Raw genomic sequence first — 26,663 nt, forward strand, 5'->3', positions numbered from 1 at the left:
GGTCTGTGGCTGTGACAGAGTCACCAGGAGTGAGGATGTGGGTAACTGACTGTGTATCTCTCTGTGACTCTCTCAGGCTCTAGCAGTGCTCCCTCAAGGCAGCGTTAGGGCTGTGGGCTGTTTGCTGAGGGAGGCCCAGCAGGGGTAGGAGGCCCGCCCTGGGCAAACACTTAGATCCGGCTCCAGAAGGGACTGGATGCAGAGCCTGTGGCCACCAGATTGTAAAGGACATGTCCTCCTCAAGGCCAAGCCAGCCCTGGGGGCCTTAGAGTACTCTGCCCTGGGCCTTTCAGAGAGGCCTCTGGAACCACCTCTCTACTCTGCTACTTCCTGGTGACATCACACAGGTCATTGCACAATCTTCTAGAACAGTGCCCCCAGAATACTGCCTTGTTGCCCTAGGCAACCTGGAAAATTTCTCCACCCAAACTGGCAGGCCCAGTTACCCTGAGGAGGTGGTGAGGGTGGGGAGGAGTCAGGGGGGGCCTTCTCCTCATGTCCCAGAGGGAGATCCAGGCAGCCATCCATATGTCTGACTAGATGGTGAGTAGGAGGGGGTACACAGGAGCAAGTCAAGACTGGGTTGGGGCCCAGGGTGGGGGCTGAATCTTGAGGCAGAGAGGGAGTGGGGACTGTGCCAAGGTCACCCCCAGGGTAGTGAAAGGGGTGTCATATAATGGGGGACAGGAACAGAGTCTTGAGTTAAGAGCTGGGAAACCAAGATTATTATTTTTTAATATATCTTTTTATTGTTGACTAGAGGCCCGGTGGGGCAGTCCCTCAGCCCGGCTTGCACCCTCTCGCAGTCTGGGAACAGCGCTTTCCCTGTGGGAGCGCACTGACCACCAGGGGGAAGCTCCTGCGTTGAGCGTCTGCCCCCTGATGGTCAGTGTGCATCATAGCAACCGGTTGTTCCACCATTCGGTCGATTTGCACATTAGGGTTTTTTGTGTGTTTTTTTCACATTAGGGTTTATTATATAGGATAGTAGAGACCAGGATTCTTATATCTACTTTGTCCCTCCTGGCTGGGCTGGGCCTTTATTTCTCTGTCTGTACAGTGAGGGGCTGGGGCCAAATGACAGTAGTCTAAGGTATTAGTTCAACCCAGTGGGGGAGATGAAGGAAATGTTAGGGACCAGGTCTTGGGTGACTCCAGGCCAGGGCTCTGCCCCTGCTCCACTGCCTTTCAGGGACCAGTAAGCAAAGTCTGATGTGAATTTCTCCAAATGACCCCTGGGCCCCATTCACAGACCTGAGGTCCCCATATGGGCTCTGACTTGCTGTGTGATTTGGGAATGTCCCTGTGCCTCTAGGGGCCTCAGTTTCTCTCTGTGCGAGGGGCACATGTAAGACCCAGATTCCTCACTGCCAGACTGTGGGAAGCAGGGGTGGCTGAGTCCTAGACTCCTCCCCCACCTACCCCCTCCCAGCCTTTCTGGGTTCACTCCTCTGCCCTCGAGCAGACAGGACCCTTTTCTCTGCTGCTTGGGGGTGCTTGAGACAGCATATGAATATACTTAGGTGAGGATTAAATAATCATAATAATAATATATATTTTTAAAATCTCAAAGTCCTAAGCATGTCAGGACTATATTTGTGAACCCACAGAGACAATTCCTCGTCTTTCTCTAGTGACTTTAGGAGAAGCTGTTCCATCCCAGAGCTCTAGGATGGTGAGGCTAGGAGGTTATACATTCTGATTTCCTCATTTTACAGATAGGAAACTAAGGCCCAGAGAGGATAGGAAGCCAGAGCAGAGAAAGGAACCCTGGGATGCGAGGAGGTTGAGACCTGGGTTTGGACAGGATGCCCATGTACTCACTGTGTGACACTGGGCAAGTAGTGGGCACTTGTGGACCCTGTTAGCTGCCCACCCAGGGGAGCTCACCACGGGCCCTCCCTCCTGCTCTGTGGTCAAGGGCCAGTCCCCGGGGTCAGTGAATGTTCAGTCTTGTGCCCTCTGCCACACATACTGTCCTGGCCTCAGGGAAGTTGAACTATTGGCCTCAGTGCACACAGAGCAACTGGAGGCAGAGCTGGCACCAGGACCCAGAGGGAAGGTGGCAGCCTCTGGGGGCTGGAAGGGGTGATTGGGGTGCTGGTGGACATATCTCCCCACGGCCATGGAGCCTGGCCAGCTCTGCTTAGGAAGGGACAGGGAGCCCCAGTGCTGTGGAGCCAGATGCTTTAGAGAGCCAGATCTAGTCCATGGGAGATGTGTGGACACACACATGGGTGCTCAGAGTGGGTGGTGACGGACAAGAGCCAGAGTCTAGGGCTTGGGGGGGGGGGGAGGGGGGGAGGGGGGGCGGTGTCGGGCGGGAGCCTTGTTACAGCTCCCAGCTGGGAGTGGAGATTTTGCCCAAATCTGGCCAGCCTGTGAACCCTGCGGCTAGTGGGTGGTCAGGGGTGCAAGCTGCAGGCAACTCTGAGTTGCTCTTGATTGTGGTGGGGTGTGTGTGCCCATCTTCGGGTCTCTGGGGTGTCGTTTGTGCGTAAGTAGGTTGTTGCAGAGGTGCGTACCTGTGAGTGTGGGAGGGGGTGGAGAGGCGGGGTTCACAGTTAACTTCCAGAAGGACTGTTCTAGCAACCCCTCGCCCCTCCAATCAGAGCCCACTCCATCTCCGGGCCTCTCCCCGCCCGGTCCCGAGCGCTGCCTGGAGACTGGTCCCTCCCGGGCCAGGTCCCTTCCCGGCGGGCGGGGCGGGCGCTAGGACCCTGCGGGCGGGGCGGGGCGGGGCTGGGAGCCGGTCGGCGGTCCCTCCGCAGCCTGGAAAATACCGAGCCCAGGCGAGCGGTGCCCCCGCGCCCCCAGCCTGCCCGGAGGGAGGGAGACAGGGCGCGCGGGGCGGGGGCACGGGGCGGCCCGGCCGCGGGACCCACTGTCCTTCCCCTCGGAGCCCCCGCGCGGCCCGGTCGGCGGGGCAGCGGCAGCGCGGCGGCGGCGGCGGCGGCGCTCGCACCCCGGCCCGGCGGCCCCGGCGGAGCAGTGGGCACAGGTGAGCGGCGGCCCGGCGGCGTCCGCCCCGCGCCCCGCGCTCTTCCCGCGCCGGCGCCGCCGCCCGAGTGAGTTGAGCGGGTCCGGCCAGCTCTGCGCGGACACCGCCCGACTCTCCTCACTTCGGGTCCCGGCCTCCCCGGGACCCCTCGGGCTCGCGCGCGCCCCCCACCCCCGGCGCGCAGCCCGCACCCCCCGCCCCCGGGAGGTCCGGGGCGCCCCTGGGGGATGCCCCGTGACCGCCCCAGGCCGGGGGACCTCACCGGGGGCCAGCCCCCGCCTCTCTCGAACTCCGCACCCGCCCAGGACCCCGGACAGCCCCACCCGCGCCCCCAGCGCACTGACTCCGGTCCCCAAACCGGTCTTGCAGGTCCCGGGAAGGTGGCGTCAGCATCGGCAGCCGCGTCGACGTTGTCAGAGCCTCCGCGGAGGACCCAGGAGAGCCAGACGAGGACCAGGGCCCCGGGCCTCTCCATGGAGAAGTCTGCGGCCTCCACAGAGCCCCAGGGGCCTCGGCCAGTCCTGGGCCGCGACAGCGTCCAGGTGCCCGACGACCAGGACTTCCGCAGCTTCCGGTCAGAGTGTGAGGCCGAGGCGGGCTGGAACCTGACCTACAGCAAGGCCGGCGTGTCTGTGTGGGTGCAGGCTGTGGAGATGGATCGGACCCTGCACAAGATCAAGGTAGGGCTGGGCACCGCACATGCAGCCTCACCGCCTCGGACAGGGGTCTCCTGGTGCTCCCGCCGAGCCCCTGCCACCTGGTTGTGCATTTCAGTCTCTTGCCAGGAACTAGGTAGAGGCACAGTTTGTCCTGCAAGCCCCATTACACAGATGGGCCAACTGAGGCCTGGAGAAGGTGTGTGACTCTGGCTCACTCTTCTGCATGCCCCTGCCTGCTCCAGGGAGGTGGTCTCCCCTCAGGGACCCTTCTGCCCCCACAAGCCTTCCCCTCCTAACTGATTTGAGTCACTCAAGGTGGGGGATTGAGCCCTTCTCTTCCTAATTCCTGGTTCTCGCAGCCTGAGCCGGGTCTCTTTCCCACTCTCTGCACACTTGGGTGGCAGGGACCTGATCCCTTCCTGCCTGGTGCCCTGCTCTTCCCCCCTTCTGTCCCTGGCTGCTCCCTGAGTCTGCTGCAGGGACTCAGGATTGTGGCTGGCAGATCTCGAAGGCAGGGCGTGGATGTCCCTGCCTTACGCAGGGCCAGGCTGGTGGTGGGTTGGGAGAGGAGGAGGCCAAGGGAAGCACATCAACCCCTTGACAGCCCTCAACTCCATTCATTATAGCCCCATGATTTTTCTTTCTCTGCCTTGTCAGGGCAGGCTAAGGGTGTGGGACCCCATGAGCTCATCTCCGTTGGGGGCCTAGATAGAGCAGAGGCTGGTGAAGACTCTGGTCTAGAGGCATCAGTAGCTACCCCTAGCACCTCGGGCATTGTGTGAGTGCCACAGTTCCAGGGGGTAGGGCTCCCTTCAGTGAGCTCCTGGCAGTAGGCTGTGCCCTTTCCCCTCCCTTCCCTTTCTCTTGCCTTCTCCTTCTGCTGTCCTTCTGGAACTGTGCAGATGTGGATTCCTGTTGCAAGGGTTGGTGGATCAGGGCACTGGACTCAGAGGGCCACCTGCCCGCTCCCTCCCCCCCCCCCCCCCCTTGCCTAGGCCCTGCTCTCAGACTTAGCTCAGGCACCTTGGCCTCACACCAGACAGAGCCAGAGATGTCTGACGTTCCGTCTCTGGCCATGTACCTTTCTGCTTCCCTTTGTCTTAGTCATGTACAGCTTCGTCCATCTGTTCCCATGTGGCCTTCTGGCTCACCCTTTCTGCCCTCTATCACTCTCTGCATCCTGCCTATCTGACTTTCGTTTTCTCTCAGAGTTTCCATGTGTCTCCCCCACTGGGACTCTGCCCAGACCTGAGGACAGTGGGCTAGGGGGCTTCCGTGGGGGCCTGACCTGTGTCTAGCCTGAGGTGCAGGGAAGGGAAGGGCAGCTGGTATGTCCAAGCTTGGTGTTCCCCTGCACCCAACACAGACAGAGCAGGGATGTTAGTTGAATGAAGGTTGTGAGAACAAGTTTGTTTCCCTGACTGTGACCTGGGAAAGGCTTAAGGATGGCTGCACAGTGGGGTGGGAAAGTGTAGTTTCCCTACTGAGCTGGCCCTCCAGAAGGAAGGGAGGGAAAGATCTGAACGGAGGCTAGTACGCCCATCTTCTGTCAACAGGGTGGAGCTGCCTCCTCCATCTGGCTTGGTTAATGGATAAACTAGCCCTGTCCAGGACTGGGGTTGGTGGGTCTGGGGGCCAGACTGCCACAACAGACTTCTTGTGGCCACATCAGACTTGTCTTGTCTGATAGTCTTCCTTGGGAGTGGAAGGGACTTGGAAAAAATGGGCTTGTGGGCTATGGTTAGGGCATACACTCTCCCTGGCAGCCGGGACCCTGCCCCTTCTTCCCTCTCAGACTGAGCTGATATTGGAAGTGCCAAAGGGCTCCTGGCAATTCCTATTTCATATTCTCCCCCCCACCCCCTCACTGAGGCGCTAATGAGGACACTGAGACCCAGAGAGGGACAGGGGCTAGTCCAGGGTCACCCAGCCAGGTGCCAACAGAGTGGAGCTTGGAACCTAGCTTTCTAGCCTCCCAGCCTCACCCTCTCTGTCTTATGTTTCTCCCTATTGCTGCCCTCCGGGTCTGCTCCCCGCAGTGGAGTGAAGGTTGGGGATAGTAGGTGAGCAGAGCTGGGGCCCAGGGAAAGTCTGGGGCCTTGATTATAGGCATCCTGTACCCCACTCCTGGTCCCCTCAGCACAAGCTCTGGGAGATGGGCAGAGGCCTCTGAGCTGCCCACCCCTCAAATTTCAGGAATACCATTTCTAAGAGCCCCTGCTTTGAACCAAGCATTTACCTCCATCATCTAACTTACCCTCAGGCTAGTCTTGGGCAGTAGTAGGCTTGTCTCCATGCTACACACAAAGAAACTGAGGCTGAGGGCAGTGATATTACTTGCCTAAGGTCACAGGGCAGCTGCGTGGAACCCAGGCCAGCCTGGCTCCAGAGTCCCTGCCCCTCTCCACTCGGGCTCACATTTTGGTCAGTGTTATGGCTTGGACCCCATCAATAACTCTTTGATGCCTTGGTGGTTCAGTTGGTTGGAGCATTGTTCTGTACTGGTCAGGACACATACCTAGATTTCGGGTTCATTCCCGGTAAGGATGCGAATGGGAGGCAACCAAAGGATATTTCTCTTTCACATCGATGTTTCTCTCTCTCTGTAAAAATCAATAAAAACATATCCTCAGGTAAAGATAAAAAAAAAAACTCAAAACACTCTTTGAAGGACATGGTGTTCTCATCATCCCATTCTCCTTTGATGCATGAGAAAGCTGAGGCCAGAAAGGGGCGTGGCTTATTAAGGGGCACAGCAGGGCTGAAGCCAGAGTCCCAGAGGTGATTGGGTCACTCCTGGAGGCAGGAACTCAAGCACAGGTGTTTGTTGAACTTCCCCCTCCCCCACTCCTGCCCCAGCCTTCTGAGCCTGCCCCCTGAGGAAAGGCCAGCTGCCCCCTGGACATGCCCTGTGCTTGTGATCACAGGGTGGGGGTATGGATCCGGATCCGCCTATCTGTCTACCTGATTGATTTTCTCCGCCTCGTCTCCCTTCCCCCTGACTTATCTTCTCCCGCCTCTGTGTCCAGAGGTCCCTGATAGCCACTGTGGCACTGGGCCCAGCATTTGGTGCCAGGACAAAGGGAAGGGGCTGCTGGAGGCCACCTCCCCCCTTTCCCTCCCTCCTGGCCTCCAGCCCAGCCTGGCCCCAAGCCTGCATTATAATGCTCTGGGTACTGGAGAGGAGGCAGACAGTGCCTCCTGAGAGGATAAGTCCTGTCCCAGAGGCAGATGCTGAACATGCATCCTGGTCCAAGGCAGAGGGCAGCTTGGAACCGGAACCCAGGCCGCTCAGTGTCCAGGCCAGGCTTCCCTGTGACGCCTATGTGATGTGAGGAATGGGAACCCAGAAGGGCTGTCAGTCGTTCAAGCAGTGCCAGCTGGGCAAGAGGCTGGGGTGTCCCTGGCTATGGTGCCCTCTTCTGTGTGTGTGATCGTGGGCACAGTCCTGCCCCTCTCTGAGCTGTTTCTCTATCTGTGTCATGGAGCTCTCTTGGCTCCAAGAGCCTCTGGACTCAGTGCTTGTGCTGGGGCCCATGGGAACAGAATAAGGATCGGGCGACAGAAAGCAGGAGATGACATGGCCTGCGCAGCCCTTCCCTGGATGCTCATGTGCTTAGGTTCTCCAGTGCTGCTGAGTGTCTAGCCTGGTGCTTGGCTAGCCATGTGAGAGGCAGAGGAGGAGGCCTGGCCCGTGTCCGCAGAGGCTTCCAGACCCAGGTGGAGAGAGGATTGACAATTCCAGGTGGCCCCTGTCTACTCATGGGACAGATGTTCATAGGCAGACCACTGTGAAGGGGCCTTGAGGGGCTTGGTGGCTGGAGTAAGGCAGGGAGATCTCTTGGGGGAGTGTCTCTGAGAACCTGAGGTTTCTTTTGCCACAGGAAGCTGGGGGTGGCAGTGGGGACCTGTTTTCTCTGACTTCCTGCCCTATGGCTCCTCCCCTTTCCCTTTGGGGGAAAGCTCTAGTGGCCCCCCACTGCCCTATCTCACTGTCCACCTGCTTCCACACCGCAGCCCTCCACCTCCCCTCCCTGGGTTCCAAGCTCTCAAGCCAGTGCTCAGGCCTGTCCCCTCTCAGCACCTCATTCTCTCCCCCTTTGAAGAGGGATCAGGGAGGGGATCATCTCAGGGATTTCCAAGGGCCCTTTTCACTCTTAACAGTCTGAGGGACTCAGAAGGTCATGGGGAAGGTGGGGCAGGGCAGGGCCAGGTGTTTTGCCTTCCCACTGTGTCTTCACAACTGTCCTGTGGCATGAGTCTTACTAAGCCCATCCGAACAGATGTAGAAACTGAGGCTCAGAGCAGGAACTTACTTGTGTAAGGCCAAACAGGAAGTGGTAGAAGCAGGATTAGAACACAGGTCCTTGGGTTCAAGGCTGAGACCTCTAAGGCTGGGATCTCTCTGCCCCCTTGGGCCCGTCTGTCTCCAGGACCCCATGGCTACTCATAACTTACCTCTCTCTGCTGACTTGGGTCTTGCTGTGCTGTTTCATTGTGGGAGGGCACCCTGGAGGGGGTCCAGCCGGGCAAGAGGCCAGTCCTTGCTATGTGACCTTGGGGGTCATTTCACCTTTTAGAGTCTGTTTTCTTATCTGTGGTGGCAGGGGTGGAAGTTAATTGGTTTTAGGGCTTTGGATTGGGTGAGTTCAGGTGCAGGGTGGGCCTTTGTCCCTTCTGGGGCTCCATTTCCCCATTTCTACAGGAAGTTGCTGGGAAGGTGGTTTGTAGAGGCTGTGCTGGTCTTAGGCCATGGTGGTAGGGGATCTGGACACAGAGTAAGGGCAGATAACTAAGGCCTTGCCAACCTTCAGGTGGGGGTGCTCAGAGAAGGGAATGGTCAGAAGTGGCTGGAGGCTTTAGGGAAGGCTTCCTGGAGGAGGTGCCTGGGTTGGCCTGAGGCTGTAGGTGAGAGAGTATAGGGTCCAGAGTGGCCATAGGTAGGTTGCTGTCCCTGCCTGGGCTTTAGCTTCCTCATCTGTCAAATGTGGATGGTGGTGCTGCCCTGCCTGTCTCAGGCACTTGATTCATTCACTCACACATTTAGTGGTCGTTCACTGATAGCCTCTCTGCCTGGCTCTGTGCTGGAGGTTGGGGACAGAGAGGGGAATTAAACTTGAGCCCTGCACTCAAGGAGCTCCCAGTTGGGTGCTGAGACAGACACTTGTTTCAGGAGCTGTGGAGACCCGGAGGGAGACTCTGAACCAGCTGTGGAGGCCAGGGGAGGCTTCACAGAGGAGGAATGCGTAGGTGATGCCTTTTGAACTGGTTAGAGAATGAGGCATACAAGTTTGATAGTGTTGGGAGCTGTCCTTGGGGAAGAACAGCTGTGCAAAGGCCCTGGGGCAGGAAACAGGGCAGTGCATTAGGAGAACTGTAGGTGTTCAGTGTGGGGCTTGGAGCTCAGGGGGCTGGAGGTGTTTAAGGAGCTCGACTAAAAGCCTTAGGACTTGGGTCCTGGAGGTCTTGAGGTGTCAGGGGAGGGTTTTAGATAATGCAGATGGCAGGAGGAGGCTTTTGCTATATTGTCTGGACTGAAGGACGGAGGCCTGCAGTAAAGGAGGGACTGTGAGGAATGGAGCAAGGAGTTGTATGGATAATGACTGGGACATGGTGATTACAGAATAACCCTTTGCAATGTGCAAATTGTGGTGTGTTATTCAGGTTGGGGTGTGGATGTGCAGCCCCCTTGGTGCCTGCCCTGAGGATAAGGAACCTTGTGAGTGGGAGTGGGGTGGGGTAGGGTGGGGTGGGTGCCTCCAGTTAGTGTGTCCCTATGGTTAAAAGAGCCCCCAGCTCCCAAGCTGGCTCTGTGCCCTCCACGCCCAGCTCCCCAGGCTCTGGCTTTTAAACTTTAACGAGTCCGAGCCCCAGCTCAGTTTCCAGTCGAGAGTCTTTAAAGTTTCAGGAGATGAGAGAAAGGAAGGAGTCCTGGAGACAGATGGGTTTTATTTCTTCCCCCGCGTCCCCACGCCTGGCTAGGCCACCTGGAGCCAGGCCCCAGGCACCATGACCCCACACACCTGGCACTCTTCAGGGATCTGAGACCTCCCTGGGTCGCACTAGCCAGTTCCTGAGGGACCAGTGGCCACAGGCCTGTGCGCCAGGTGCCACCGAGATAGACAGGGATAGAAACCCTATTGAGCCATGACCCCTGACCTGGGCAGATCAGCATAATCCAGCAACAGGTGGGAGGAAAAATGCTCAGGCCAGGGGTCAGGCTTGAGGTGCCTGCCCTTACCTCCTCTGGCGTGCTTGGGCTGGCCCCTGGAGCTTCAGAAGCACAGGCAGTGGAAGAAAGTAGTAGGCCCAGAATTTAGTGGTGGGTCCCACGCCCAATGCAGGCTCCTCTTACTTGTCATTAAAGAGAGCCTGGGGCAGGTGGCACAGGGCAGCTGGAGCAGTTCTCTGTGGCTATAGCCTGTTGCCTCCCTGCCTCTCAGCCTGGGCTCCCTGGAGGCAGGTACTTGCTACCTCTGATGTCTCCAGAATCCTTATGTCCTGGGGCAGGTGAACAATGCCTGCACATGTGCACCCCCAGCCCTGCCCCCATAACAGGGAAGTAGGGGGAGTGAGTACCCATGCAGTGTCCAGGCCTTTTAATCTCATCCTGCATCTTCCCCTGATTCCCCGAGGTTCCCCTCTACCATTTCCTGGAGTCGCCTCTCTGTCTTTGGACCCTTTCAGATTGCCTGGGATCTGGTACTAGACCAGGGAGGTGATGACTCTTAAGGCACAGGCAGAGGGGATGGTGTTCCCTGGTATGTCTCCAATATTCAGTCATTCGACACATATTTATTAAGCACATCCTATATGCCAAGGTTTGTGTTATATCCAGGAATTTAGTGGTAAAACAGATTAGGCCCTGTTGTCATGGGTTTATATCTTGAGGGGGAGATAAGCAAAATAGAAGCAAGCAAATAAGTAAATAAGATACCGATGGTGGTTGTGTGTTATGAGGACAGGATAATATGTTGGGGTTGTCTGGCCTTCTATGTGTGGGCCTTCTGCATGGAGCTGGATTGTGGGTGAATGCATGTGGATGCGCCTTTAAGGTTGTGTGTGTGCCTCTGAGTGTGAAACTGTATGCATGTTTCTGTGTCTGGTGTTACTCTGTGTGTGTGAGTCACTCCCCCTCACTGTAGCAGAGTTGTCTCTGATCCAATTATGTCTCCTCAGCTGTCTCCTGGCGCCTCCTGCCTCCTGCCCCCTGCCCCCTGCTCAGCTCCGGCTCTGCCATGGTTTTCCCTCTCTGCCTCCATCCAGCCTCCTGGCCTGGCCTCTGGGCCTATCTCCAGGTCTCAGAGTCTCCCCTTAGGGTGTGTTTCCTATTCCTGTCTCAGATGGTTACTGAGCCTGCCTTAATGTTGCTACTTGTCTCTTTTCCTCAATTTTTTTTTCCTGTCCCAATTATTTATTCATTCAACAAACTTCTCATGCCTCCTACTTACTCTGTCAACCACTGTGCTGCTGCTGGGGACCAGAGATGGATCAGACCCAGGACCTGCTCTCAAGTCCTAGGGGGAGACTGATGGAGACAGTGACAGCCCTCTGTGAGAACCCAGGCTGAGGGAGGCCAGGGCTGGCAGCATGGGGGGGCGGGGGCCGGGTGGCAGTGTCTGGGGGGCCAGCAGGAGTCAGGCACCAAGCTGAGAAGGTCTTGGCGAGTCCCTCAGGGAAGCAGAGGGATGGGCTGAGAGTGAGAAAGGAGTGGAGGCAGAGCCTGAGTGAGGAGGACGTTGGAGTTAGGATTTGCTGAAGGCAGAGAGAGAGGCAGCAGTCTCTCCCAAGCTGGTCAGGGCTGTCATTAGCTCTGGGTTTCTGAAAGCTCCCTGGCTCAGGGGACAGCTTGTCCTGGGAACCATGAGCTGAGGATGTGGCTGCAGTACTCGAAGCAAAGGTGGTGAGGCCTGCCTGGGATTGGTGAAGAGGAGCTGTTGGGAAGGTCCTGGCTGAGCGGAGTCCCAGGGTTGACAGTGAGGGATGAGTCCAGACCTTGCCTGGTTCTAGGCACAGGAGCGGAGCAGAGGGGAGTGGGCATTGAGGCGACAGTGGTGGCCGTGGTGCGTATGCAGGTGTGTGGGCTGCCCAGGGGTGATGCCCAGCAGGCTGTTGAAGATGCATTGTGGAGTTTATCGGAGGCCGCTGTGGTCGGTGAAGCCCAGGGGGGCGTTTATCCAATTTGCCTTTGTCTTGATGTCTGTGTGTCAGGCCTGGCCTTGTTTGGTCTCACTGGTCTCCCGTCACCCCCTCCCTTTTCCCAGGCCCACCCACACTCTGCTTCTCCTTCTCAGCGCCCCCTCCTCTGTCTGGCTCCTCCATCTCCCCCAGGGCTGGAACAGAGTGGCGGGAGCTCCAGACCAGGAGGTCAGCTTCTGAGATGTCAGCAGGATGTTCCTGCGGCTGCAGAGCTGGGGCCTGCTGCTCCTGAGCCTGGGGGTGGGGGTCCAGAGAGGCTGCTGGAGACTGGGGGGAGGGAGGAGGGAGGAGGCGAGCAGCCATGAGTCATTTAGCCCTGGATGGAGAGCAGCAGAGGGCCCAGCGTGGTCTGCCTGAGCAGACTCGGAGCTCTGTCTAGGGGAGGCGTCACAGCACCTCCACTCTCCACCACACTCTCAGGGGGGCCCCTCTTTTGGGAGAAGATGGGTTGGGCGTATCTGGTTTTAGAACCCCTTCTCTTCAGAAGAGAGAGCACAGGATTCGTCTGTCATTTTGCAGGTGGGAATACTGAGCCTGAAGGTGGGGGAGGGGGACCCTGTGTTGGGCGCACCACCCCCACGTGCTCTCTGTGTCCCTCCAGCTCCCCTTGCTGCAGGCAGAGCCAACAGCCACAGCTCCTAGTGTGGATGCCCAGGGACGGTCCTCCCCTGGCCAGGTGCTGGCCCACCTGGCAGCCCTTGGGTCCTCCACAGAGCAGAGCCAGGTTCTTGGGGAACAGCCTTGGGGGTGGACTTTGGGTCACAGTGGGTTCCAGGTTAGTTCCTTCACTTTACCTTTCTGAGTCACCATTTACAAATGGACATAATCTTCCCTGCTAGGTAACTGAGAGGATAGGGTTAGACGAATTTGCTAAATCCCTAGCACAGAGCATGGCACAGAGCTGGCCTACCATTCACATTTGTTGAATGGATGAATGAACGAACAGGCTGAGGTACCCAAGGGACAGCTCCATTTCCTCCGCCTCCATCCTGCTCACTCAGGTTACCTCATGGAATTGCATGAGCCCTCTCCTTCCTTCAGCCCTTCCAGGCCGTTTCCAGTCCCCAGGCTCATACCAGCACCTCTACCAGGAGCCTCTTCCCCATCCTTACATCTGGGTGCCATCTACTTTCTGTTCATCCATTAGGACTCCACTTAGGTGCCCCTCCCTGTACCTTCGTCCCCAGCTTCCCTCTGTCCCTCCCTGACTGCCCGGGGTTCTCATGCCTATGCCGCAGCCCGAGGCAAGGGTGGAAGGGCCCTGAGTGTCCTCTGGCTCCACTCCCAGCACGGCCACACGGCTGGAGCATTTCCAAGGTAACTCAGCACCAGCATGGGCAACCTCAGACCCCATCCCAGCTGAGTCCCGGCTTCCATGTCCAGGGAACAAGAACCTTGGGATTCTGGACAACACTCTTAACTTAGAAAAAAAATAGATATAGTTTCTATATCTTATAGAAACTGTATTATATCAACAGTCACAAGAACCCAAAATGAAAAATCTATCACCCAGCGCCTCAATTCCTGAGTAAAACTTTTCTTTGGTTCCTTCCAGCTCTCATTCACAGGTATAGATAATTTATGCTACGTTTAGACCAGCGATTTCCAACCGGTGAGCCACAGGAATTCTTAAAACATGCAATACATGACTATTTAGTCAGGGGCACGACCTCTTTTCCCTTAGATTGTCAAATAAAAAATATGACAACAGTCAATACAACAATAGCCCTCCGGTGCGAATGACTAAAAATTATACTTTTTTTTTTTTTTTTGTCAGATCAGCAAAAAAATACACATTTGTTGCAGAATTTTAGTAATTAGTTATTTGTGCCATGAGATGAAAAAGGCTGAAAATCGCTGGTTTAGACTATGGCACTGGTAGAAGTTAATATCCTCCTTTGTTCATTTAACATTGCATCCGTGGAAGTAGCTCATATTGCTACAGGATTATTAATTCACAAACATTTCCGGCAGCTGCTCCCTGCCAGGCCTATTCTGGGTTTTGAGGCCTGTTCTGGGTTTTGAGGGTTCAGAGCCAGCTCAGCCCCTGCCCCTGGCCCGGGGGAGCCCACAGGTCTCCGTAACTGGCAGTCATTATCAAGGTGAGATGTCATTCTTAACCCAACCCGGTCCTGCTGTTGGTGGTGGTCCAGGTTGTTCTCCAATATATTTTGCTAATTACAAATGCAATAATATAGTCATGAATATTGTAACAGGACTTTTTTCTTACTTTGTATTTTTTTTCCTGAGTATAAATTTCTGGTCCTGAGTAACAGGAACTAAGTTGAAAGATACATTTTTATGATTTTGAAAATATTTGCCAGCCAGGAGGAGCTCCCACAGCCCCTTTGTTGGCTCACCCATCCTGCTGTTCCGGCAACAGGCCTTTACTAAGCTGTGCCAGGCCCAGGGGATGCCAAGGTGAACGAGGGGCCACAGCATTGCAGACAAATCGATGCACGGCAGTGCGTGCTGATGGAGGGAGGCACTGGGGGCTGAAGGGTAGACCCCAGCCCAACCTGAAGAATTTAGGGACGGGGTCAGCCAGGCTGAAGTTTGAAGACAAAATAGAAAAGGAGCCGGCCGAGGGAGGTCCTGGGGGGGCCAATCAGATCTCTTTCCTGGACCCCTGTGTCAGAATGTCCTGACACTTGTGCTGCTATTGGGATTTCGGGGAACATGGAGGAAGGTCTTAGGGGGTCTCCCTTCTGGCGGCCCCGGAAACCCAGATGCAAGGGCAGAGGGGCTCTACCAGCTTGTCTCAACACTGGCCCTGTGGGCTTTGGGAGGGGTAGAGGGGAGGGCCCTGAAGACAGCAAGCTGGGGCGTGAGCAGGCCCTGGGAGGAGGGCCTGGTCTGACATGAGGGCAGCATCTGGCTGTGGTTTGAGGGTGGTGTGTGTGTCTGGGGGCATTCGTGTAGGGTCCTGGTGTAAGGGCCACCTGCCCCTCCCGTCCATCTACCCTGTGGAGAGACAGAGGGCATTTTTGTTTTTCTAAATGTTGTTCCTTGTCCCTGTATATCTTGCATGACCTTTGGGGACTAGCAGGAAGGTGCTCCCCTGGGCCGGGCCTGAGAAGTCAGGGAAAGCTGCTGGGCTTTATGTACGAGTCTCATATAATCCTCACAGTTCCACTCTGAGGGGAGGATTACCCTGTTTGACAGATGAAGATACTGGGCCTCAGAGCTGACATCCTTTGCCCAAGCCAAGGCCACACCGGTAGGATGTGGCCAGGGCAGAGGCCTGTCTGACCCAGACAGCCCCTGGAACTGCTGAGTCAGCTGTAAGCCTGCGGGGCCTGGCTGGGTCTGGCAGGGCAATGCAGGACCGAAAGGTGCTCCGAGGGGGCTTCTGGGTGCAGAGCCCCAGTGCTGGGTTTTGGGCAAGTGTGACCCTGCCTTTGAGTCCAGTGAGATCTGAGGATGCAGTCAGTGACCTCATTCAGAGGAAGAACCTCTGAGCTTTGCCTCTCTGGTCAGCAAGCCCTCTGAATCCATTGAAGGCTGCATACTAACCATCAATTAACTAAGACAGTCTCCAGCATGTTTGTTTTAGCTGGGCCAGTCTGCTTCCTTGATGAAAGTAGCAGAGTGTCCTGACACTTTGGGGTCAGGCACACCCAGGCTCTGTTCCTCTGCTTCACCACTGTTTAGCCATGTGGCCTGGGTCAATCATTATAACTCTCTAGGCCTCACTTTCTGCATCTCTAAGTGGCGATGATGATACCAATTGGGGGTTGGGAAGGTAAGAGTCCATTTCTGCACAGGATGCAGTTTGGTGTCCTTGACTATTGGCAGAGTCGGTTTGACCTAAATTTTAGCCCTGGGGTTCCATGGTCTGGGTGCTGCTATCTCCTTCATGGGATAATAAATTAGTGATTTGAGCAGATGATAATGGTTATTGAGGTGGTGGCTACTGTTTGGGGCTATGACTGATTTGATACTTAGTGCCTAGGAGTAATTCCTCTGATTTGAATGTGGTTCTATTGAGAAAGGGCCGTTTGCTTAACAGTTATTCCCTTTACGGAACTACTAGAATGCAACATGGTGAGAAGGCGGCACAGCCTGAGGGATTGAACCCAAGTGGGCCTCAGTTTCCCCAGAGGTAATCTGAAGAGTAGTGGTGAAAGAGATCATCTCTTGGGCCCCACAAATCCTGTGGGCAAGGATATTGGAGACCTGCTGAGTGAGGTCTTGGGGCGAGGGCCAAACTTGGGTTCACCCGTCTGTGTCTCAGTTTGCTTGTTACTGCTCTGGTCTTTGCCATCAAGGCCGTACCACAGCTCTGTGCAGGCGGCCTGATTTCTTTTCCCTTGTCTCAGGGAAAAGGGTCCTGGGAGACACTGCTGCTCCCCCCTGCTGGGCCCCCCCCCCCCAACACTTCCCTCCTTCCATGGAGATTCCTCCTCTAATTGCTGAGCAATGGGAAGGACTGAGAAGCACAGGCAAGGGGTAGGAGAGAGGAGAAGGGGAGAGTGAGACACAGTCTGGACTCTGTGCATATTTAGTTAAGCCTCCAGGCCGTTGAACCCACCGGTCTGGCTGCCTGAAATGCCCCATCTCCCCTTGTGGCAGTTGGGCTTCCTCTCCTTTTGGGCTCCGTCACCCTCTGCGCCCACAGTTCCTTTACTTTCACTCCCCGTGCCCCAACACTGCTCACTCTCTGCTGGGATTCTGTGTCCCTGTCTTTCCTACCACCCACTGGATGGGGCTCTTTTGGGGCAGGGCCCAGGTCTGAGTTGCCCCTGGGTCCCTGCTGCCCAGTTGCAGGCCTGGAACACAGCAGACTCCAGAAAGTGGCGAATGGATGGGCAAAAGGGCAGGGCCAGGGTGAGGGAAGAGCGGTGCCCAGGGCACAAAATCTAAGGAAGCACTTGCAAATGGACCTAGTCCTGGCCTGTGGAAGGGTGAATGGCAGCTGGAGGAAGCCTGCGGGAGTAACGACAGCTACTGTTTTTTGAGTATTTGCTATGTGCCAGGCATATTGTATACGTTACCTCATTGAATGTAATCACAGCATCTCCATTCAATAGGTACTATTAGTATCCGCATTTTTCTTTTTAAAATTTATTGATTTGAGAAAGAGAGAAAAAAACATTGATTTGTTGTTCCAGTTATTTATGCATTCATCGGTTGATTCTTGTATGTGCCCTGACCAGGGATCAAAACCACAACCTTAGCATATCAGGATGATGCTCTAACCAACGAGCTACCTGGCCAGGGCAGTATCCCCGTTTTTCGTATGAGGAAACAGACTCAGGAGAGTTAAATCTTGTGCCCAAGGAGAGGATTGGAATCCGGGATTGCAGGAGTCTTTCCTGATGGCTTTCCTTAATTGTCCAGTCCTTTCTGATCATGGCTCTGTGGAACTCAGGGTGTTGGGGGGTGGTGTTGGACCCAGGAGTTTTGGGCAATCCCAGTTCTCCCTGTCATGGGGTCTGGCGGGGTCGTAGTCTGTATTTACCCTGGGCCTCAGTTTTCTCAGCTGTGAAATGGCTGCATATCAGGCTCCCTGTGGTAACCAGGATTTAAGGGCATTGTAGCCCAATTTAGCTCCTTCCCTTCAGTTCTGGGAGCTCCCAGATATTCACTGAAGTGACTGACTCACCCAGGGCCCAATGAATATGGGTTCCAGTCACAGACCCGCCCACTAGGTATTCTCCAACGACATACCCCTACCCCTCTCAAAGCCTCTTAGTATTACACCTTGCTGATGTGGCCCCTGGCCCTGCAGGCAAGAACATTGCTAGATGTAATTTACCGGTCTTGGCGAAGCCATACTGCCTCCTGGGGGCGGTGGAAAGAGCTGGGCTGGGAGCCAGGCCAGTCGCTGTGGGTGCTATGGGCCATGAGGCCCATAGATGCTCTCTGTTCTCCAGATCACCACCCAGACCTGTTTTCTCACCTGGAGGGTCACCACAGCCAGGGTTCTTACCTTCCCAGTGCCCTCCTCCCAACCGGGCCCTGCTGATGGCCTTCTTCCCTAAGAGTCTGCTAAGCTGGGAAGCCTTTGAAGTTTCCAGCTGTATCTGGAAGATAAAATGGTATGCAGAGTTTGCACTGTGTTGGGGCTCTGTGTGCTCCGCCCACTGTCTGCTGTCTCGAGGGCGGCCTTTGGTTCTGAAGCCACAACAGTCCTGATCCAAAAGGCTGAGGGAGTATGGGCAAGGTCTGGGCAATGTGAGCCCCTTCCAGTGTGGCCCCTCCATACACTCACTGTCTATACACACATTTGAGGACTTGCAAAGCCAAACCAGCTTCCACACGTGGATTTAGAGAAGTTCTAGTTTCTTCAGAAGCCACACTTCAGTGCTCCTTGATGGTTAGGACTACAGCAAGACCTGGTTTTGTTTTGAATCCCTGCCAGGCTGCTTTCTGGCTGCCTGATTTGGGCAGGTTGCTTACTCTGCTGAGCCTCAGTTTTCTATTTTGCAGCACAGGCATGACACCAGCTCTAAATCTGGGTTGAAGAGAGTGTGTGTGTTGAATATCTGGTGCAGCACCTGGATCTCCCTATGGCTGCTGAATAGAAAGCTGTTTGGATGTTCCTGGTGATGGCAGATCTCGTGTCTGCCATCTCCTCCCACCCCCTTTCTCATTGTCACATCCCTCCCTCCCATCATGTTGTTCACTCACTCATTCATTCACTCATGTTTCATTAGTCTCCTTCAGTCTGATATAGTTCTTGAGTCTTTTCTTGACTTTCATGACCCTGACACTTAAAGGCTAGTTATTTTGTGAAAGTTCCTCATTTTGGCTTTGTCTGATTTTCCTAATGATTAGATTTAGGTTATACATCTTTGGCAGAAATACCACATAAGTGGTGCCTGTATTCTTTGGTTTTTTTAAATATGTTTTTACTGATTGGAAAGAAGTGGGGAGGCAGAGGGATAGACAGACAGAAACATCGATTGGCTGCCTCTTGCTCTCCCCCCTCCTGGGGATCAAGTCCACACCCCAGGCATGTGTCCCTACCAGCAATTGAACCAGCATCCTTTTGGTGCATAGGAAGACGTCCAGCCAGCTGAGCAACACCAGCCAGGGCATGCCTGTATTTTTTTAATTTTGTCCTATCAGGCAGCACTCAGTTGTAAATTGTTCCATTACTAATGATGTTCACTTTGATGGCTTGATTAAGGTGGGACCTGCCAGGCTTCTCTACCATGGAGTTACTCATTTTCCTTTTGTAATAAGTATTTGATGGGAAGATACTTTGAAACTATGCAAATACCCTTATTAAAATTCAATTTATTTATTCATACCTGTATATACCTATTTTACTCAGTGGAATAGAACTTGTTACTTTCATTATTTGTATTAATCACAGGTTGTCCCAGCTTTAGCCCATGGTAGGTGGCCAGCTGCCCTAGTTTGCCCAGGTCAGAGGGGTTTTCTGGGATGTGGATTTCAGTGCTAAAACTGGGGAACACTTCAGGTAAACACTGATGAGTTGGTCAACCAAAGCAAACCAGTGGAAGCTCATGGCGCTGGCTCCTGTGTTCTCTGGGCAAGTTCCCTAGCATTCTGTGGTAGGTCCTTTTTTGTGTGCAATAAGATGTTCCAGGCTCACCTATACTTACTCTGACCTAGTCCCGAATCACCTATTTCTCCAGGGAGATCTGGAACCAGGACCTTTTAAGTATTAGGCTGTACCACACCCTGGGAACTGGAGCAAATGGAACTCATTCAGCTTTCTACAGGCCACACTCTCATCTCCTTGGTGCCTGTTCCCTGGCGGTTCTTTCTCCCAAGGCCACTTGGCAGACACCTACCTTCCAGACGGAGCTTCTCCATGGAGCCTGACTCCTCACCCACATCACAGAGCTGACCTCCTCTGTGCCCCCACTGGGCAGTTTAGGGCACCTTCTTATTTTCAAGTCGGTCTCCTCTCTCAACTGGAAGAAGCCTTTCAAGGACAGGCCCCAGGTTCATCTCTGACTCTTGTGAGCTCCACGCGGGGCTGGAACCGGGGGTTGTTAAATGATTGGATCTAGTCATACCCCCTCCTGAAGCAGGAAAGCAAACAGAGGGAGAGTGACATGTTCGGGGTCACATGAGTCCGCAGGCTGGAGTCTGTCCTTGAACTTCGGTTTTCCTAATTCTGAAATGGGGCTGATACCTCAGACTGTGGCTGTGAGAATAAAATACTGTAATATGTATAAAGCACTTAGACTAGTACCTGGCATGTGGTAAGTGCACCTCTCAATATCTCTGGGGGAACTTTAAAATATATAATATATATAATTGATTCCACAGAGAGGAAGGGAGAGAGAGAGAAAAAAAAAACAAACATCAATGATGACAGAGAATCTTTGATCGGCTGCCTCCTGCACGCCCCCCACTGGGGATCGGTAGGTAACTGGGGCATGTGACCTGACCAGGAATTGGATCCTAACTTCCTGGTGCATGGATCAGCCCTCAACCACTGAGCCACACTGGCCGGGCATGTGGGGGAACTTTTTATTTAATTTTTTTCATTGTTATAGAAGCAGTACTATACATTTTAGAAAATTAGAAATACAAACAGCAAAAAAAAAAAAAAAAAAACTCAACCAATAACAACCAAAGCCCACCATATTCTCATCATTCAGAGATCACCACTGCTAACACCTTAGTGACTGTGCTTCCTGAGCTTTTTCTGTGCACGTATCCCCCCCACCCCGAATGAGAGTACACCATGCATTCTATTTTGTAATCTGCTTTTTTGTTTTCAGGCAGCTATCTTCACCATTTGGATTCAGCACATTTTCGGCACATCTAACACTCAGTTCATATTCATATTTCTCCAGCTGTCCCAAATGTCCTTTATAGTTGTTGTGTCCAAGCCAGTGTGCAATCCAGGAACACACTTTCCATCTGGTGGTTGTGTCCTATAAGTCTCTCAGTCTAGCCTAGTTCCTTATGTCATTAATCTGTAGAAGAGACTGGACCAGTAACTCTGCAGAATCTCGCACCCTCTGGCTTTGTCTGGTTGTATTCTCATGGTAACACTTAGCTTCTCATGGTAATACTTAGCTTGTTCCTCTGTCCTCTTTATTTTCTGCAAAGTAGGGCTTGATGACTTCACTGGTTCCTAAAATACCCAATAGGTAGTGATGTGTCCTTCCTGTGGCCTCTCATATGGTTAGGAGCCCCACAGCCTAACCCAAGATTAGGGGGAAGGCAATGTGACGCCGCCCTCATATGGTTGCATGTATCCCCTTTTCAGTAGAAAGCAATGTGTGTGCCTCCCTTGGCACCGTCTGAACACCAGTTCTGGGAGACCTTTATAAACGATGCAAGAAAATTTGTTCACTTGCTGAGAGGAACTTGATCCTGGGGATTGGGCTCTTGGGTGAGAAAAAAAAAAAATCACAGGACAAGGCTATGGACTAAGTTTCATCTTGCTGAGTGAAAATCTGGCGAAACCTCATTCTGTTTTTACTGGCTTTCCAGACATGTGATCTGGGTTAAATCCCATATCTCTGCTACTTTCCAGCTCAGTGACCTTGGGCAAGTTACTTTACTTAATCTTTCTGAACCTCAATTTCCTCCTTGGATTTCTTGTGTGGCAGAGTTATTGTAAGGGTTAAATTTTTAAAAAGGTATCTTTGGCGGCTCTTGTCTCTGCTGGACAGAAAGCTCTTTGAAGACAAGGCTAATAAATAATAAGAGATCCAAAGATGCTTGTTGGATTAAAAAAAAAAGTGGTATGGCCTGGTGATAAGGTCCCATGGAGGAAAGAAATCATCTACTTAGGCATTTGTTCGTTCATGCTTTCGTGTCAACATGTAACCATACCAGGTTCTGTGTTGAAACAGTTGTGAGCCTGCGACCATGAAGTTCAAGGGTCTGAGAGGGCACAGATCTAGAGACTCAACATATGGCTGGATAATTCAGGAAGGCCTCCTTGAGAAGGAAACAGGGTCAAATGGGGAGGTTTGTTGGGAGTTAAGGTGGGGGGATAGTCTTTGGATATAGGGGCTGCTGTCTCCTGGCACAGGTGGCTTCTGGGAGGGCTGGACAGGACTCGTGGCAAGTGGCGAGTCCATGTTGGCTTTAGAAGTCGCTGTTCCTTTCTGTCCTCCTCCTTCTCCTCCCCCCTTTGCCTGTTTGCCCTCCGGACCCCTGGTACCAAGGCTTTGAACCCTGTGTGACCCTGACAACCCATGTGTCTATCTGCAGTGCCGGATGGAGTGCCGCGATGTGCCAGCCGAGACACTCTACGATGTCCTACATGACATTGAATACCGAAAGAAGTGGGACAGCAACGTCATTGAGACTTTCGACATCGCTCGCTTGACAGTCAATGCTGACGTGGGCTATTATTCTTGTGAGCAAGCCCAAGCACACTCCCCTAGCCTCCTGCAGGCCTCTACCAGGCTTCCAGCTGAGGCTCCTCCTCCCGTCTTCCCTCCCTGTGGTCACTCCCACGCCAACGTGCTCAGAGACCTGAGTGCTGAGATGTTGGGCTGCCCTTCCTGACATCCCTGTCCACTCCCAGACAGTTGTGAACACACACACACATACACTAAAACACATTATGCACTCCCATGTTCATGTATGCACATTCCACACAAACACGTGTACACATGTATACAACCCACAGCCATATGCCACGTATTCACAGTCACATGTTTTCATGTACCTACATCAAGTAATACCGTGATTTTCCCATACACTCACATATACAAACAAGCCAGGCCAGCAAGGTAAGGGCTGTGTGAGGTTGTGAGGAGCAGGGGTGGCTGGAGACAGGAGGGGAGAGGGTTGTGCTCTGTCTCTTTCCTAGTTTCAGTTCTGGGACTGTGGTGTTGTGGGTACCTGTTTGGTTCAGGGGGAGCTGGCAGTTAACTAGGCATCCCTGTGTTGCTAGCCTCTGCCATGCCCTCCCTTGCAGTCAGTCAGGCAGGCCAGTGGTCTGGCTGAACTGTCCCTTGCCCTCCACAGGGAGGTGTCCAAAGCCCCTGAAGAACCGTGATGTCATCACCCTTCGCTCCTGGCTCCCCATGGGCACTGATTACATCATTATGAACTACTCAGTCAAACATCCCGTGAGTTGACCTGCCTTCCCTGCTGGGTGGGCAGGGAAGGTGCCAGGTAGGGCTGGGCTGGCAGGCCTAGCCTAGGGAAAGGACCCTGGTTGCTATCGTGACTTCCCTGTGACTTCAAGCCAGACATGAAATCTATTGGCCCTCAGATATGCTGAATTCCATTGGTTGGGCTCTGCATGGTCTGACTAGGAAAGGGGGGAGTGAGGTCAGGGTTCCCTGACCTTCCTTGAGGCTGGGCCACTTTGATCTCCATGACAGGTAGGACAAGCAGGTACAGCTGGCCTGGGCAAGGACAAGTGCACGCGTATGTGTGTGTAGGTATGTGTGTGCTCGCCTGTGTGTGCTCATGAACCCTGACCCTAAAAAGGGTAAAGATAGCCTAGTCTGACTCTTCCTTTTCTCCTTACCCCAGCAGCAGGCCTGGCCTGGAGTGGACACCAGGAGATATGAACTAACTCTGTGTGTGTGTGTGTGTGTGTGTGTGTGTGTGTGTGTGTACTCACAGAGACACCTCCTTTTCTCCCACCCTGAATCTTAACCTCCCTGTGCCTTCTGTCCCCAGAAATACCCGCCTCGGAAAGACTTGGTCCGAGCTGTGTCCATCCAGACGGGCTACCTCATCCAGAGCACGGGGCCCAAGAGCTGCGTCATCACCTACCTGGCCCAGGTGGACCCCAAAGGTGAGAGCTTGGCCCTGGAGCCTACCATGGGATCCTCTCCTATTTCCCAGGGGATGGGACTTGATTTACTCAGAATCCAGAAGGGTTTTTGTTAGGAGTTGTTTTATATTTTGGGGCATATTCATCGAAAACATATTCATCATTTGACCCATGGTTTGAGACGTCACAGCGGTTTGAAAAGCAAGGGCCAAGGTGGTAGCCACTGTCCCATGATGAAGCTTAGAGCTCCCTTCCTAGTGCTCACACTCCTATACTCTGACTTGCTCCCTGCTCACTGGCCGCTCTTACACATTCCCACCTCCCTGTCTAGGCATCCTAGAAACACCTCTTCTCCCTTACTCGTCCCTCCAGATGTCATCACCTCTATCCAGAGGAGTCGCTGGCTCCCTGCTCTGTGGGCCCATTCCCCTCTAGCAGAGCACTTGGCACACTGTTGGGCCCCCCCGACAGTGAGTTCCTTTCTGGGTCCCCGAGGGTGGGCATCACTGAGCGAATGTGGAGTGCGTGAATGAATGGATGGATGACTCAAGGATGGGTAAGCCCCAAGCACCTTTACCTGGGAATGCCCTGAACCCCACTGAGGGCCCAGTGGCCAAGGCCCTGGGCTCCCCAGCATCTCACTGAGTGAATGTGTTGAGTGTCAAAGGCAGAGCAGACACTTGGGAATGAGACAGGGTGGAGAGCTGGGCTGTGGATTCCAAGTCAGGCCAGGCTGGAGTGTCCAGCCAAGAGGGATGTGCAGCAGCTAGGCTTTCTGGGGTACAGGCAGAGGAGGGGCTAAGCATCAGGACTATTTATTCCCCATAGAGGGACTGGGTATGAGAAGGGATGTTAGTGTGAGTGGAGGGCAGGCAGCAGGCAGGAGCTTGCTGGGTCAGCGGTTCAGTCCATCTGTAGCCTGTAATCACCTAGGACCCTGCAGTTTTCTTCCCTGCAGCCAGCCCTCTGGGGCTTAGCAGGAGGGGGCAGGGACACAGAGGTAAGCCTAATGAATAGACACAAAGGGAATGGAATATGCCCATATATGGAGAAAAAGCTAACATTCCCCTCTAGCAGAGCACCTTGGTCTGAGATGGAAAGAGGGTAAGGATAATAAAGTCTTATGGGACTTATCTCACATCCCCCCCCCCCCCCCCCACTCCCATGGAGAAGTGAGTGGCCTCTCTGGAAACCTCAGACTGGAGGCAGGGGACTGGGTGCCTGAGGCTGCTGCTTCCCTTCTCTCCTCACTCCCCTTCCCTGCTCTCATAGGCTCCTTACCCAAGTGGGTGGTGAATAAATCTTCTCAGTTCCTGGCTCCCAAGGTGAGTGGCCTTGGGACTTTGGGGGTATGGAGGTTGGTGGAGAGGGTTCTGGGCTGAACGGGTGGAGTGGGATAGAGATGGGGAGTCAGGGCTGAGGGGCAGAGTTATGAACTTGGGGCAAGAACTCAGGATGCTGGGAGTGGGGGGCTGAGTGGCTGGAGAGCATGAGAGGGGATGTGGTAAGAAACTAGTCCTGTGCCTGCTCACTCCTGACTCTGGTGCTGCGGGTCCACAGGCCATGAAGAAGATGTACAAGGCGTGCGTCAAGTACCCTGAGTGGAAGCAGAAGCATCAGCCCCACTTTAAACCGTGGCTACACCCAGAGCAGAGCCTGTTGCCAAGCCTGGCGCTGTCGGAGCTGTCTGTGCAGCATGCGGACTCGCTGGAGAACATCGATGAGAGCGCGGTGGCAGAGAGTCGGGAGGAGCGTATGGGCGGTGCTGGCGGCGAGGGAAGTGACGATGATACCTCGTTCACCTGAGCGTGGAACCATAACAGGGACTGAGACAAGACAGGGCAGAGCCTGGGGGTGGCTTTCTCCCCTCCCACACCCCCTGTGCCTCCTGAGGACGTTGGGCTCAGACCCAGGTTGGCACTGTGGCCTTGCTGGATATAGCCCTAATAAACCATCCCACAGCCTCAGCCGGCTCACTGACTCCTCGCTGTACCTGCTTCCCACCTGTCCGGGGCACAACTGCCACTCTTGGTCCCCTTGCTCTACAGTTTATTTTGTTAATTTTATCGTTGATTGCCTGACCTTTATTTCTTTAGGCATCCTCTTTCCTCCCCATGGGTAGCTGGGGGGTTGGGTGGTTAGCTTTTTCTCCATTTATGGGTATGTTCCATTCCCTTTGTGTCTATTCATTAGTTCACTCTTCATCCACCCACCTGTTGGTGGTCATTCTGCCATTCTCTCCAGGCTATATGACTACCTTTCACTGCTCTAAGAGAAGGAGTAGCTCTGGCTAGAGGCCCTGGGTCAGGGGTCAGAGGGTGGGGTTTTTTGGTATGACCTTCAGCTCATTGGGGAAGTGGGTTTCTATTTTGTGACCTTCGGCCTCATAGCGTCCAATCTATGGATTGGGGGACTGATACTCTCTAGTCATCAGGGAAGGGAGATGGAGAGGTCCCTGGGTGTCAGGCCACAGGGCTGTGGGCCTCAGAACTGAGGTTGGGGGCCTCAGAACTGAGGTTGGGGCATCACGTTCTGGAGGAGGGAGGTTGGGGTTGAGGTGAGGGCCATCAGACTCCAGGGCACTGGAGGGAATGGGCCCTGTGATTTGAGCCCTCCCTAGGTCATTTTGAAGACCTCCAGTGAGGTGTTTGGCACTGGGCCTGGCATGTAGAAGGTGCTCAAATTAATAACTCCCAATCTCAGAGTAAACCCCCGTGCCCCACCCTGGTGAGAGCTGTTCTTTCAAATGACTCCACGGGGTATTTGGCGAAATGGAAGCATAAAAAAGCTAAGGTTTCTGCTTGGCTGACCCCAAAGGTGCCCTGGACACAGGAACCAGGAATGCCTGCCAGACTCTGGGCCTTCATCCGTGTGTGCTTGCAGGATGGTAGAGAACTCCCAGGTGCCGGAACCTTAGGCTGCAGCCTTCAGCCGAGGGATCTTTAACTGGGCAGGACTCCTCCCAACCACCCCGCCTCTGGGGGAAGTGGCTCTGGGGAGAAGTGGGCTAAACTCAGAGAATGGGGTGGGGAAGGACTTCCTAGAAGAGGAGGTCAGAGACCTTGGTCGTCCTGGTTTTTACACCCTGGGCGGTCTGGGCTCCTGGGGGCGT

At 54.2% G+C, this 26,663-nt stretch overlaps 1 protein-coding gene across 2 annotated transcripts; it reads left to right on the forward strand.

The window, feature by feature from the left end:
• Positions 1–2,747: 2,747 nt before the first annotated feature.
• On the forward strand, positions 2,748–25,518 carry STARD10 (StAR related lipid transfer domain containing 10). Of its 2 annotated transcripts, none has more exons than XM_036325078.1 (7): positions 2,748–3,001; positions 3,371–3,681; positions 22,024–22,171; positions 22,789–22,892; positions 23,455–23,572; positions 24,824–24,876; positions 25,112–25,518. In XM_036325078.1, the coding sequence occupies exons 2-7, from the start codon at positions 3,475–3,477 to the stop codon at positions 25,355–25,357; spliced, it is 876 nt and encodes a 291-aa protein (XP_036180971.1). In that variant the 5' UTR covers positions 2,748–3,001; positions 3,371–3,474; the 3' UTR covers positions 25,358–25,518. The 2 variants fall into 2 exon arrangements, with proteins under 2 accessions (XP_036180971.1, XP_036180970.1); XM_036325077.1 differs by having other exon boundaries at positions 2,755–2,792.
• The last annotated feature ends 1,145 nt before the right edge of the window (positions 25,519–26,663 follow it).

Source organism: Myotis myotis, unplaced genomic scaffold, assembly GCF_014108235.1.
Source record: "Myotis myotis isolate mMyoMyo1 unplaced genomic scaffold, mMyoMyo1.p scaffold_m19_p_10, whole genome shotgun sequence".
Taxonomy (NCBI): domain Eukaryota; kingdom Metazoa; phylum Chordata; class Mammalia; order Chiroptera; family Vespertilionidae; genus Myotis; species Myotis myotis.

Excerpts from the sequence above, each read along its gene's own strand:
- STARD10 (XM_036325078.1), top strand. The coding sequence starts at position 3,475 with ATGGAGAAGTCTGCGGCCTCCACAGAGCCCCAGGGGCCTCGGCCAGTC. Across the intron at positions 3,682-22,023 it reads GGACCCTGCACAAGATCAAG|TGCCGGATGGAGTGCCGCGA; the intron begins GTAGGGCTGGGC and ends GTCTATCTGCAG. Across the intron at positions 23,573-24,823 it reads GGCCCAGGTGGACCCCAAAG|GCTCCTTACCCAAGTGGGTG; the intron begins GTGAGAGCTTGG and ends CTGCTCTCATAG.